Raw genomic sequence first — 15,582 nt, 5'->3', positions numbered from 1 at the left:
ATTACACACAATACTTTTGACTGGTTAAATAGAAGTACACATAAGCTTGTGTCGTCTCATAAGTGCGCTTTATTCCAGAAATAACTTCAAAAAGTGGAATAACTTGCTTTAATAACCCAGTGAAATGACTGACATCCCTTTTCCTGTTTCACTAAAACTCTCTACCATTCAAAAGTTTCACTACAAGTTTTGGCAACACTTTAGTTTAGGGTCCAATTCTCACTATTAACTATTTGCTTATTAGCATGCATATTACTAGGATATTGCCTGTTTATTAGTACTTATAAAGCACATATTAATGCCTTATTCTGCATGAACATATTCTACAGCCCTTAATCCTCCCCAATACCTAAACTTAACAACTACCCTATACTAACTATTACAGTAATTGGTAGTTTATTGAAGCAAAAGTCATAGTTAGTTAATAGTGAGAATTGGACCCTAATCTAAAGTGTGACCCAATTTTTTAGTTCTTATTTTGGAAAGAACTTAATACTTTAATTCGGAAAGGATTCATTTTACGAGTTACGAAAGCATAAATTACTTTTTAATATATATCCACATAGAAACAGTTATTTAAAATTTGAATAATATTTCACAATATTAGTGTTTTTGAACAAATAAATGCAGCCTTGGTGAGCAGGAGACACTAAAAACATTTTTAAAAATCGTACAGTCCCCAAGTTTGCCAGTAAAATGGGTTGCAAATGCAGTATAATGTTGACTTTAGTATCACAATTGTTTAAATGAAGACTTATGCTGAAGTCTCCCACTTCTCTGGTGTTTCTCCTCTCAACATTGTCTCAATGTATGCTACGGACTCAAATGAACTGAGCTGATGATGTCCACATTCATTTTATATGGATTTCCATTTCTCTTGTGAGTGGTGAGTTGATGTTAGATTGAAAGTTCTCCTGAGCAATGATAGAGCTAAATCTGAGTAATGATGTGTTCCTCTGTGTGAGTTTGAGAATGGAAAGGTTTGGTGCCCTGCTGGATGTATAATTAGCTCAGAGAGAGAGAGAGAAGTCAGCCAGTGGATCAGATGTGGGATTACACACTGGCGCTGACTGTTGACAGCCTCATCTTTGAGCCTGTTGATAGGTAATCCCACCAAGACAGGGATTAATCGCAACTATTTACATTCCTGCCACAGAATTTGGGAAACATTGTGAGATGCGTTTCTGCTCGATGACGTCTCGGCCCGACAGCTGCTCGTCGGCCCTCTGTGGATTACATCTCAACAGTTGTGCTGTGCGCGAGGCCAGGGCTGAAGCATGAGACATCATGACATTTTATTCGGAAGTATTTTCAAAGGTTTCACTGTAAAAAATATTTTCATGATTTGTTATCACAACTTTTAATCTTTTGTCAAATCAACTTAGATAATTAATGTGGTTCAGATAACATATATTTTGAAGTTCTATTTATTAAACCATAATCTTTTGTCAAATCAACTTAGATAATGTTGTTCAGATAACATATATTTTGAGTTTCTATTTATTAAACCAATCTCTTTGTTGCATTAACTCAATTTTTTAATTTCAATGAACTCAAAATTTTAAGGCAACCAGGTAACTTACATTTTTAAGTTAAACCTGATTTTTGCAAAACCTGGTCACAGTTGGAGCCATTGTTGAGATTTCTTCTGAAACTTTAGAGATATTTGGATATTTGAAGTCTCCATTTGCTCACATTTTAATCTCATGTCTAGAAGAAACAACTGAAACACTAAAGAGATCTCATTTGTGATCTAAAGCAAATGAAATGTTGACAGCCTGTCTCCTGTTTTCGATTTAAGTAATGAAAAGGTTTGTATCTATCTTTGAGAGCAGAAACAGTTTACTTTTCATTTATTTATTTGTTGAAAGTGAATTTAATAAAACATCAGAGGCGGTGGATGAGTCAGACAGATGTAAGACGCTCAGACTTAAACTTTAGTTTCAAACACAGACAGACAGAAATTAGATCTTCGTTTGGACGCATCAAGAGAATGGTGAGTTACATGTCTGCGTAAAATCTAAGACAGAATGAATGAGTGAATAAATGTGTGGCAAAGTAAACTCACCATAATCGTAACCCTGGAATTCAGGAAACAAAGCACGAGTGATTTCAGACAGGGTGGAAATGCTGATTTTATACAAGCCCATTCCCCACCTCGACTGTCTATAAATACATCCTCCGTGCTTAACAATAGCTTCAGAAGTTATTATAAGAATTCAGATTTAAGGGATTTAATCCAGCAGCCAATGGGCTTCAACACAGAACGGATGACAGTTGTTGGAAAACAGCTAGAACTTTCCTAAACCTAGAGAATGTGTGATTGACAGCGGCATTTCTCTGTATCACTGTTTCTCATACTATTTAGCATACAAGCAGGCTAGTAGCCCAACTTTTGGATATTTAGATGCGCAAGTGTCACTATAAACAAATGACGAAGAAAAGTGAAGTCTTGATGTCTTTAGGTGATTTTATGTATGAAGTCAGAGGAACCACAGGTGTAGAGAATCACATGCACTATTAACATCTTCTACTAACGTTGAAACTGTGTAACACGAATAATAAAACATGCAGAAAGCAGGTTTAGTCTGGTTGATGTTGTCAGGAGAGAGAAAGGTGACCTCTGCTTGACCTCTACTAATAGTAGATTACTACACCCTTTTGACACCAGAAAAGACTGTTTACCCTTCCAAAGATAATCATGTGGTCATTTACAATTGAATGGCTTTAAAAAAGGACCTTTAATGTTTTTTTTTTAGCTATTTTCAACTTTCTTTCGAGTGTAATGTTGCTGTTTGAGCATGAAAAGGGTCTGTAAAGCACAAAGCACAAACTCCCTGAAACTCTTGAGTTTTCTTCCGGGAATGAACACGTCATTATATTCCTCATTTAAATAATTCCCACCCAAGGCACACGCTGAATAAAGGGGCGGGGCCTGCTTGAGTTAGTTAGTAGTGGATGTCTTCGGGTGCGTCTCAATCAGCTCCCTATAGTCGTGAATCAGTAGGGGAGCGCGGGGCACAACCTAACGCGGGGTTAGTTGTAACACGCTTGTTTTAAATACTTCCGCACACGCTTGGATGAAGAAACTTTGTTTATTTACCAGTTGCCATATCAACACTATATAGAAAAAAAAAATTATTTTTTATTTGGAAGATATCCATAGACATTTATTAAACCATAGCAAAAGTAAATTTCTTACATAAGTTAATTTTTCATCTCTATTTTTTGTGTTTATTTAAAATAAGACAAATCTTATATTATTTTAATCTCCAATATGTTATTTAACAGTTGAGATAGTTCTTTAATGCTTCGCTAACTAGCAGAAGACACTAGCAGGGTTTAAATCCCAGTTGTGCTGGCGGGGCATGTTATAACACTGCGTTACAATGTGACCCTATTAGGAATATGCTATTATATTATATACTTTTATTAATTCTATTGTGAAAACATGAGAAAAAGACTGAGAGTCAATGTTCAGAAATTACTAATTATTAATTTGTTTGAACTATGTTGTATAGTTGTGTTTTCCTGTGTTCGTAGTCAAAACTCAAAAATCAGTTTATATTTAATTATTAAAAATTGCCATTATTTTATATGAAAAAGTTTTTTAATTATGTTACAATGTGCCCCACACATGTTACAATGTACCCCACCTATGGGGCATGTTGTCACATTTCACTTCCGTTCTTTCGGGGTATACCAAGAAAAAAGTATATACTGTATTAATAAAACAAAACCACATAATTGTACTAGACATGTGGGAAATTAATGTGGGAAAAAAGAACCATAAGTAGATTTACACAAACTGGGAAAGTCAAAAAGCGTTAGGTTGTGCCCCGCTCTCCCCTATATCGTGTGCACGAGTTCAGGCACTGGTAAAGGCACTAAGGACCCTAGCTCACTTCACATTGGGACACTGACGACTCTATTTCTGGAGACATGACAACGTCCACAACATCACTACTGGTTTTTATGAACAACAGCAGCAATGATATCTTTTTGACATCATTTGTTTATGTTATTTAAAGTACATTATGAAAAATACTTTGCTTGTTAAACATACATGCAACAATTCAGCCGCACATATAAATGTCAGCTAGAAAATGTTCATTACCTATCTAGTGATGTGTTTATATAATTACAGGTCAAACTCAAAAAAATCGAATATCGTGCAAAGGTTATAATTTTGATGATTATGGCTTACAGCTTATCAAAACCCCAAATTCAAAATCTCAGAAAATTTGAATATTACATGAAATCAATAAAAAAAAGGATTTTAAATACAGAAATGTCGGCCCTCTGAAAAGTATAATCATGCATATGTATATAGTTAGATATACTAAATATATTAATTTCACTTTTTCTATTTGAATTACTGAAATACACAAACTTTTGCACGATATTCAAATTTTTCGAGTTTCACTGGTAAATAATGGTTTGTATTTAAAAAAAACATCTATTGCATTTCATTAGGATTTGGCTCACGTTATTTATGTTTCACGCTTTAGAACTTCCAGTAAGGGAACGCAGCGAGGATTGATGCTCCTGACGGATTTCATGGTGCATTGTGGGACTTTTTAGGGAGTGAATGTTTCCGTCCCCCCAGAAGGATTTCATCCTTAAAATGGCCGACTCCCTGATCGGTGCCCTGACTACTGAACTATAGGGAGCTGATTAAGATGCACCCTTCGACTCGAAGCGGCACTGTGCGGACAGATTGGTTTATGACATCAAAGTATCATGAGGGAGATTTGAAAGCATACAGAACCATCTCTCAAATCAGGGGTGTGGGGTGTGACATTTCCCCAGAACTCACTGGAAGCGGTTGACTAATATAACGCACTGATCCAGCCGACCAATCAGAGCACATTATGCTTTTCAGAAGGAGGGGCTTCATAGAGAGCGGAACTAAACAGAGCGTTACTGACAGACTGGGGCTGCGTTTAACTCCACTTTTAGACATACACTCGCAAACTCCCCTAAGCACTTCGCCTCGGGGGAATCCCCACTGTCATTTTGAAGTGCGACGAGACCAAATGGACGAGGGAAATGTATTCTTTGGACAGACCCCCCGACCCCCCGATTTTGACAGAAGGAGCAAGTCTCAACATGTACACTTGAGGCAGATTTATAGACCACAATGCAACATGATTGTAACGTCACAGCAGAAATTGTCACTACCTTAAGTTGACTGTTTTTTTTTTTTTAACACGGTTATAGTTTATTTTGTTAGCATTTTCTTTATTTTATTTTATATTTAATATAACATATTAATATATTCATAATATTTGTTTATATTTAATTTTTAACAGCCCAAGCATACATACAAGCAGGCCTATAGAATGGAGCGCAAAACAAATTCATAAGGAAAAAAACTGTAACTAATAAATCAGCTCCATTACGAATTCCAAGTGATCAGAGGCTTAGGGTGTTTCATTTAGACACGTTTCAAGGGTTCCGCCAGTAGTGGACACTCGTAAGCAATGACGTAAATCTGAGGAAAGGGCTGTGCCGGAAATCACAAACTCTCGTGAGTAGGTAGGCTACTTATTTTGAATAAGTAATTACTTCACGGCCGCTTTAAAAGTTAGTATATTTTATTGTCCTTTTTCAGGAAATCTGTCTTGGCCTCAAGGCTGCAGTAGTACATAACATACATACACACACAACCAAAGAGAAAGAAGGAGAAAAAAAAACCATAACAATGACTACATTTTGCCATTTAACATATTAATAGATACAGGAATAAATTATTTTTTGTAACGAGACACATGCAGCCAGAGCCCGAGTCGCTTACGTACGATAAGTATGTTCTATATAGTATGAGTGTGTGTAGTATGAATGTAATCTGGATGTACTACATCCGCCATGTTGCCATTATCATGTGACCTATCAGCGTTAGTTGTGTCGCTTCACTGCCATTCATAAATCCTCTCCTGTGGCCTCATGGGATAGTAAAGTGTCCATCGTATGCACACTAAGTAGGTCATCCTTTATACTATTTTATGAGTACTGTGAATTCGGACATGCTTATTTTGTCATACTCTGTGTTTTTGCCTACTATAAGGGAAGTTTCGGATGCTGCCAAAGAGACAGAGGGAAGTTAACGAGGAATAAACATTGGATTTAAACGCAGTCTGGGAAGAGAGAAGCAGCAACAATGTAAAATACAGTGTATGAAATGCAATGTTGAACATTCAAGCATGAAAACATATTCTAGAGCCCAAAATCAAAAGCAAGACTTTGAAAAGGGCATGATAGGTCCTCGTTAAAAGCTTTCTAGTTTTCGGTCGTGAAGTAATGTGATGCATAATGATGCTAAATCATTCCAGCCACCTGGTGGCAATCTCAACAAGCTTCTGTTTCAAGGCCTTTTGCACTCCAGAGTGGATCAATATATCAGAGTTCAGCAGCTCTCACCGATATTCCTGGAATTATATTATTGCCAAGCTTAGTCAAACATTTATGTGTAGGCTATCTAGGCCACTGCATACACAACGTCAATGCAAACACACGAATGCACTCATTAGATGGCCGATGGCTGTATCACCTCTTTATTCAGAGGCTTTTTGAGTTGAGTTTTTTTAATGTTCATGTTTGCCATTTTTCGTTTCAGATATTATTGTTTTTATTTTTTACAAAACCTCACAGCTTGCTCCGCTGCCTTCAGAGGTTCGTAAAAATCTCCCACTGTTCTGTTCTCAATAATCCGACAGTCTTTGCACTCTCAAAATGTCCGCATATTTAGATTTGAACAAAAGTAATAAGTGTTGGTGCATCAGGCTTGTATATCAGAACTGATTTAAATTTCAAATTTAACAGTGAGCCATATCAAAACAAGATATATTATTCCTTTCTTATAAAACTGACGCAGTTATTTCCCCCCCCTGAAGCAATAAATAAAAAGCAATAAAACAGAAACTTTTAATAAGCACCTTTTATATTCCCGTAGGTGGCTTACAAAGTGCAAATACATTTCTACTTAAAAATAGACTTGCGTTTGGTTTTAATAGCGAAGAGGAGAATGACAGATGTGCTCACTGGTAATTGCTCGCAGTCCACAAGCCACCGGAGCAGTTAACCTCTTAAACAGTTTCATTTCAAGACATTATAATACTGATATCTGTAATCCAGAGCACAAGTCAGACGGCCTTTTCTAAACACCAACATAATCACTTTTTTGTAATCATCTGAACAAGGTTTACCAAAAGGTTGGCTGTGCAAGAAATTTCTTTTAAAAAGGAATTAGGAATTTTTTTTTTTTTTTAAGAACTGCAGTTATAGTCATTATGCACAATGTGATGATGAAACTTGCTTGCAGGGAAAGGCCACTGTGTGATCTGATCTTGGTTCTGGATGCTCGTCTTTAGGTTACACCTTATTATAATGATAAAGATGTGATTTGGACAAAATGTGCTACATTTATGTCAGAATATAGTCCTCTTTGTAAGGGCTATATGGTCGTGTTCCACAAGAGGGAGCGCGTGTTAACGTTTGAACAGAACTGTCCATTCAGAATTTCAATAATGCATTGATCGCACAATCCCACTATAACATTTATTCTTGTTTCCCCGTCTAGGAATGCATTTTTTTTTTATTCAATCGTATTCAAACACACGGAAGAGCATTTGTAAGAGAAAACACCTTTGCATTTGCACTCGTTAACAAAATCTGAATGTTCTAGATAAGTCACTAGCAAATATTCCTGGTATTAATTGAAATTCCACAAATTGCAGCTCCATGGATCTCTATCTCATAAACTAACTGCATAGACTAAACTTGCACTTTTTGTTCAAGCTTGTGCATTTTATGCTGCTTTACTAATATTATCCACATCTAACGTGTTTTGTTTATTTTTTTACAGTTTACATCATCTACTAAAAACATGTTAAAAAGCCCCATAAGAGTTTTTAATAAGCGACAGCACTATTTCATCACGCTGATCTTCGTGCCATAAATGGCACTATTCAGCACTTCATTATTCACAGGGACATTATTAAAATACATATTCACTCCAAACACAAAAGCTTTCATCCATTCAGTGTTTATTCTATTCATTGCAATTATAGCATGCATTACGCATTATTGACCTAAAGTTGCAAATCTCATTAAATGGGGCTCATTAATGATGTGTAATGATTTCACCGTTTTACGCATCAAACATCTGGCGATGCGCATTGGTTGCTCGTTGTTCTCCTTCCACTTCCCAGACGTTATTGATCAACCCGTTACGTCAGTATTGATAACTTTACCAAACCCAAAATCAAGTGCAATCCCGGGAGCTGCACTAATGCATCTATATGCATCTATATTCTGTTCATATCGCATCCACCGGCTCTCGCGCGCTGCGCGTCCCGTCTAGTTTTCAACAACTGTTATTTTCCTAACATTTTTTTTTTCCATGTGGAGTGTAATCGTCAACGCTGTTTAACGGGGGGAATCCAGCCCATATATTTATTGTAGCCGCTCTTGAATATTGTGCTCAAGATGGCCGCCGATGTGGGATCGATGTTTCAATATTGGAAGAAATTTGATCTCCGGCGGCTTCAGGTTGGTCTTATTTCTCACCTTTTTTACACGACACGATCCTATACAGGCTAATGCACCTTGCATTTTATGCATTTTCTCTTTTGGTGACTTTAGAGGGACGGGATGGTGGTGTTGCATTGATAGTTATTAGTAATTGATCCTCTTCTGCCTTTTGTTCGGTTCAATCATTGATCAGGAGCGCGCAAGAGCAGCGGCTGCAGCCTCGCGCACACCAACGCGCTTTAACACCACATTTAACGCTATTTTAACGCTTCATGCACGAGCTTGGTTGGAGACAGAAACTTTTAATGCCTTTCCGAGTTGTGGACTTTAACTTTTTATCAGCCTAATGTGTTTTATTGTAATAGAAACACGGAACGGTGACGCGCGCGAGCGCGGCTCGTTCTGTCAAGTGCCGGTTTGTGATTCAACTCAGACTTTATGAAATAAACAGCTCATATATTTTAGACCTTTAATGTTGATTGCATGTATCTATCAGTCGCGTATTGACTTTATTAGTGTGCTTCAGTGATGTTCACATGGAGCGTAATGAACGTCGCACCATCAGAGTTTCTGTTATAGCAAAGTTTATTATTGACGTCTTTATGTATCATGACACGACTTGATAGTAAGTATTCCTGTTATAAAATGCATATTTACTTCAATGTGCTCATGTGTTATGTTATGTTATGCTTTGTATGTATTCTTCGCCAGCCGTTAACAGTAGAATTCATTAAAAGTGGAAAAAAATAAGTTTTATTTTAAAGATGTAGCCTATGTTTTTACAATGGCTTTAAATTGACTTAAAAAAATGGTAGTTAACATTTACAACATATGTATTCAAACGTTCAAGATTTAACCTTGCATGTGATGTTGGTGTGGGTATAGCCTAATTCATTAACGATATGAATTGCCTGCAAATTGACTTATGATTTCAGGGTCAATGTCAAATAATATTGTTCTAGATTATTAAAATGAAGACATCTTTGAAAAATCTATAGTTTCAAACATATGGGTCATTCTATTAGAAATGCAATATTTGTGATCATGTTGGGTATGTATTTAAAAAAAACAAACATATTCTAAAATAAATTTGAGTTACGTTTTCTATATTCTTCATACATTTTTCAAAGTTTTGCATATATATATATATATATATATATATATATATATATATATATATATGAATGTATATAAAGCCTTTTAATTAGACTTTTCAATAGAAGAGATAGTCATGTTTTAATAAATAAAAAAATAATAAATGATTGACCCTTTGCTATTGTTAGTATTTTTGTGTGCATTTTTGCAGGATACAATGTATCAGCCTGTCGTATTTAACGTGCACTCCGGTTTCGTTCCAACCGCAGTGTGAACGCTCCATCCACACCGCTTGTGACGCTTCAAAACCAGAACGCTCGCTGACTGTTCGCGCTTCTCGGACTGTGTAATTGCATTCCCTGCTAATGTTTGTAAATCAGCCTCGGCCAGCGCAAGGGCACAGACTCAGCCCTATGATTGATGTTCTGTAACATAAGAAATGACAAGAGCATGCCAAGCCAAGCCGGAGAGGAATCAGATCTGTCTGTGTGTGTGTGTGTGTGTGTGTGTGAGTGTGTGTGTGTGTGTGTGTGTGTGTGTGTGGCCGATTGTTATTCAAGCCTTTCCAAAGAAGGGCTCCATAGGCTGTTGTTGGAGGGTCTCTCTCATTCTTTATTGTTTTGAATACAGATGGACAGATCGCTCCGGGTACATCCATATTGAGGTTATCCAAACCCTGAACCTGTTCATGGACAGGGAGAGCAAACATGTTTTCACGGAGAGCTCATCTGGACAAATATCAGATGGTTATTGTCTGGATTGTGCTCAGAATATGTCTACTAGGGTGATGAATCAAAACGCCGTTCATAAGAGTGTCCAGATTGAGGAGATCAAATGTTAAAGTGTAAGAATCAGTCACTGAGAAACACATTGATCGATTGCTGATCTGAATATTGAACGTTTTGATGGGGAGGAGTCATGTTTCTCATATTGTCTACGGTGGCCCTATAAGGACAGGACAAAGGGTTTCTGTGAATTAGCTGATCTTTTGGTTTTAAATACTGAACAAGTTGTCAGATTTCATTCAGTGTGCATGCATTCAACTCTTGACATTGTTTAATCTGCTAAATCCATCTGTCGTTATGAATCGGCTGGTAAAAGTGGCTTTGACAACCGCACCAGCAGTGAGCGCACAGCCTCGTGTTATTTCCCACCGATCTGCCGGGCTCTATACATGAATCACACACATTTGCACATCAGAGTTTTTCTTTGTTTGTGGAGTTAGTCTGGGTCACACCTGGTTCAGGTTATTGATGCTCTCACCTGCAGCCTGTGACAGCTCGAGTCATATTTAATGCCACATGAATGCAGCCACCAAATGCTTCCACAGCATCTTGTATTTTATTACGCGCTCACATGTGGGGGGAAGCCACGGTATGTTGTGTTACTGAATCTTTTGTGGAACCATTCCACATCTAGTACATGAAGCAATTTATTGAAATGCATGTGAGAAAGCAAAAGTATTTGTGGGTGCTTCGACTTTATGTGTAAATATTCAAAAGTTTAGGGTCAGTATGTTTTTTTTTTAATTAATACTTTTTTATTCAGCAAGGATGCATTAAATTGATCAAAAGTGACAGTAAAGACATTTATAATGTTGCAAAATATTTCTATTTCAAATAAATGCTTTTGCTTATACTTTCTGTTCATCAAAGAATCCTGAAAATAAAAAATGCATCACGGTTTCCAAAAGCAGCAAAAATGTTTCTTGAGCAGCAAATCATCATATTAGAATGATTTCTGAAGGATCATGTGACACTGAAGACTGGAGTAATGATGCTGAAAATTCAGCTTTGATCACAGGAATAAATTACATTCTAAAATATATTCAAGTAGAAAACATTTGAAATTGTAATATTATTTCACGATATTAGTGTTTTAGCTGTATTTTTGATCAAATAAATGGCTGGTGAGCAGACGAGACTTCTTTCAAAACAACATTTTGAACGTTTTGTCGTTGCAATAGTCATGTCTCTTGCATTTTGCACTGATTGAGTTTAAAAATGCATTGATTAATGAGTTGCAAGACTACTAATTATGAAATTGCGCATAGATGCTACTTATAAAGCTGTTTGTCTCACTAAACACCCATCTAAAAGTTATTTTGCCTCATGTTACAACAGAAGCAGAGCTAGAAATATAATATTCAGAGCATTGTCAGCTTACATTTAAGCCTGTAGCCTTAAGTTGTTAAGTTTGCTGCTATCTGGTACGGATGCATATTCTGGACATGTTAACATTTTAAATATTTACAAGACATCACTGTTAACTCATTTATGAATCTAGTCAGACGCTGTTTATTGCATGCTGGGATGGTCTTTGTTATTCTCCCCTGTGGCCCCTGCGGGACGTCGTGTCTCTGGCGTCCCCCGAGGGCCCCTCACCCACTCTTGAACTTGGACTCCAGCGAGATCCCTAGACTAGGACGGGTGAAAGAGAAAAGGTGGGGGAAAATGAGGTCTGCAGCACCTTTAACATGTCCAAAACTTCATGTGTATTAAAGCCTCAAGTTCAAACGCTTCTTCCTGGAAAATGATTTTTTTGTTCCTCTAACCCGAGACCCCCCTGAATGAAGCGCGACTGCTTGTGTTGAGCAGCGGACGAATAAGTTCAGGAGAGGGGGGTGTCTGCGTCTGACAGCTGATTTATGACCCTCTTTGTCTGTGTTGGTCTGTAGCGGAGCATCTGGCCGTGTCAGATGATGTTTTCGCTGGGGTCTGTGGCTTATGGCTGTCGCTTTGGTTGCTCTCAAATTACATCATTTCATACAGCAGTTCCTGCATTGCCATTAATCCTCAGAGGTGTTTCGGTGATACTCCCTCGTGAACAAGCCTTGCGTTTGGGTCTCATTGGGAATTGTTCATAAGAGGGAATATTGTCTTGACTCTTGATATAAATCATACCGATAAGTGTCTCTCAGTGTTTTGTGGTGATATTCTCTTACTAAAATGTTAAAGTGAATGGATGAACATCATGCATGTGTTGATATGAGAAATTGTTTTGCAACAGGGTATTTATAGTTTTGAAATTTTCTCTACAAGTGTGTCTATCTATCTATCTATCTATCTATCTATCTATCTATCTATCTATCTATCTATCTATCTATCTATCTATCTATCTATCTATCTATCTATCTATAAATATAATATATATATTATAAGTGCTGTCAAATCGATTAAAAGTTTGTAAATATATGTTTGTTATTTATATACACAGTATAGGTATGTACATGTATATATGTTTATGTTAGATGTGCTAAATCGTGATTAATCGATTTGACAGCATATATATATATACTTTTATTTTTTTCATATCTTTGGAGAATGACTAGTTTTAGTATATTAATAATAATAATAATAAAAAAATATATCCATAAAATAATTATAGCATGGCACCGCAAAAATTAAAGTGACTTTTTGATGTACATTCATAGTTTATGTATATAATATATAAAGTATATATATATAATAATTTTTTTGCCAGGTCTCATTTTTATTTCTTTTAACTCCCTTGAAAATGATTAGTTGCTGCTAGTTCTGTCTTTTGTCAATGATAATGACCTTATCTTGAACTGAAGATGAGAACGCCGCCGAATAATGTCTCTCATTAAATCTGTCTCCTAAGTGATCGGACTTGTCCTCGTAAGAACGAACGCCGGGTTCTTCTAACCTCATATAAAAGAGATGACACAGAAATAGATGGGCTACAGGTTTTGGTGACCTTGGTTTCCACTGGTCTCAGGTCACATGGCCGTTGCCGTGGTAATAATTCACACCAGCCAGATGGCATTTCCATGGGCGCTCACGGAAAGGACAGGCTAAAAGGTCCCCGCTAGTCTCTTTTAGGACAGATCTGACCAATAGGGAGCAGGCTAACAAGATCCCTGTGCAAACAGACTGTCCTCTTTTGTCCCAGAGTGCAGAGCATTGGTGACCAATATGGAAGCTGATGAAATATGCGAATTTTAACAGTTGGATTTCAGTGTCGTAACCTAAAATATAAAACAAGGACTGTTTATTTCTGTATATTTGTTCTAGTTTGTCTCTCACGTCATATTTTAGCTGAAGTGCATTGTTTAAAAACTTTCTCGTTTCCCAGTTTAATGTGCAGAGTCTACAAGGCATCTATAACTGTGCAAATGGACACACATCCCCAATGCATTTCAAGAATGCAGTCCTGTTGTATATACAGGATAGTTGAGTAAATAATGACAGAATTTCTCTTCAAATAGTTGCTCTGTCATGACTTTAGTTGACCTGAAAGAGGAAACTGACCGTGGACAAACACTTGCGATGCGATGCGATGCGCACTGTACTTAATTCATAATGCAACAAAGCAAAGGTTGACTTCATGAAGATTTCCTCTGTTTGTTAGATCATGCAAAATAGATAGTCATGGCAGGTTTGGGGTGGAAGGAGTGTTTGGAAACCTTGGACACTTTTCACAGACTGTTATGATGCTTCTTCACAGATTGTAAATCTGGCAACGTTTTTTATAGTTGCATTTTTAAACAATTGAATGTCCATTCATAACACTGTGCTCCTGTGGGATTGTTTCTAATACAAAAGCTGAGGGATTGATGCAAACTTGACATCTTTCTCTCTTCTGACCAGTGTAATCAATCTCTCAGTATTTTTTCCTCTTTTGGAAAGTAATAGAAATGCTATTGTGGATTTTGTCTTTTGCTATTGGGGAGATTGGGATCGCAAAGATTCTATTTGTTGTAGTTTCCGAGCGTTCACCACTATAGAAGTTTACCCAACTATGACGACTTCAGTTTCTGAGAACCCTGGAAATGTGAAAACGAGGGACTTCAGATGATGCAAACTCTGAATCAACATGCACCAATGCTAAATTTTCTATATATTTTAATCATTAGGTTCACAACTTGTAATAATAGCTTGACCTGTCTGGCTAAAATGTATACAGGATGTTAGCTAACTGCGTCATTTGTATATGTGCATTGCTGAAATACTTTACTTGGACCGTCACCACTCTCGTATTGTAATGCAGACGCATGCATTTTCTGGAAATCTGCTTTGAAACGAGACTGTGAAAAGCGCTATACAAATAAACGTGAATTGAATTGGAAAGGGTCCATTGTGGTGCAAAAATCACACACGTCACCTTCCTGTGTAGCATCGGTCTCGTGGTTGTTTAGCTCGTTTAATTTGGGTCCAGTTTCTCAAGGGCTGTGTTTTGCATGACTTTGCATGTCATCTTTACTCCACAAAACACGACGGTAACATTGTCAAACAGTGCCATCACTCCTCAGTGCGTGTGTGGCCTCCTCCTGTTGCAGTTTGCTCAGAGCTTTTCCCCAACCATCACCAATTGGCCGTGAAAAAGACTAATTTCAACTCTGTACTCATTCATGTGTGTGTGTGTGTGTGTGGGATCAGTGTTTATTGCTGTTATTGTTGCTGTCAAATGTGCTGGATCTGGAAACGGTTTAGAGATATTCTGCAAGGCGCACGGATTTGCAGGGATAAAACGCTGTTGTCGAGAGGAAAACTCAGCAGCGTTTACTAGCTGGCAGCACAACAAAACTACAGACAGTTTATGCTGCACTTACGCATGACAATAAAATATGATGCTTTAACAGATACTATACATGTATCTGAATTAAATGATAGAATTGCTTTGTTCAGAAACTCCCACATTCTGTCGTGATCTTCTGCTCCACAGTGAGATGCATCAAACTCTTTAAAGTTAATCTTCGCCATTGTTAGAAGATCCACTACGTACACTGTAAGACCCTGTTCACTCCTGATATTAAGATGCGTTTTGGTCGATCGGATCAGAAGCAGACTCCTGTTTACACCTGATGTTTTAATCCGTCTCTCTTGTTCATGTTCAATCACTTCTGTCCTGATTTCTTCCAGGGGAGGGTCTATGAGCGGCTAAATCAAATGTATGGGTTTTTTCAGATCTTTTGATCTATTGGACAAA

At 37.2% G+C, this 15,582-nt stretch overlaps 1 protein-coding gene across 1 annotated transcript in view; it reads left to right on the top strand.

Moving 5' to 3' along the window:
- Positions 1-8,490: 8,490 nt before the first annotated feature.
- The window catches only part of cux2b (cut-like homeobox 2b), a gene marked incomplete at its 5' end in the record, with an annotated part of 152,519 nt that continues 145,427 nt past the window's right edge, over positions 8,491-15,582 (top strand). Inside the window, one exon of the mRNA XM_081348362.1 lies at positions 8,491-8,553. Within this exon, the coding sequence (XP_081204488.1) occupies positions 8,491-8,553 (63 nt within the window). The remainder of the gene's footprint in view (positions 8,554-15,582) is intronic.

Source organism: Scardinius erythrophthalmus (genome assembly GCF_964197995.2).
Source record: "Scardinius erythrophthalmus genome assembly, chromosome: 20".
Lineage (NCBI taxonomy): Eukaryota > Metazoa > Chordata > Actinopteri > Cypriniformes > Leuciscidae > Scardinius > Scardinius erythrophthalmus.
Note: the sequence above shows the minus strand (reverse complement) of the source record. Positions and strands in the feature narration are given on the sequence as shown.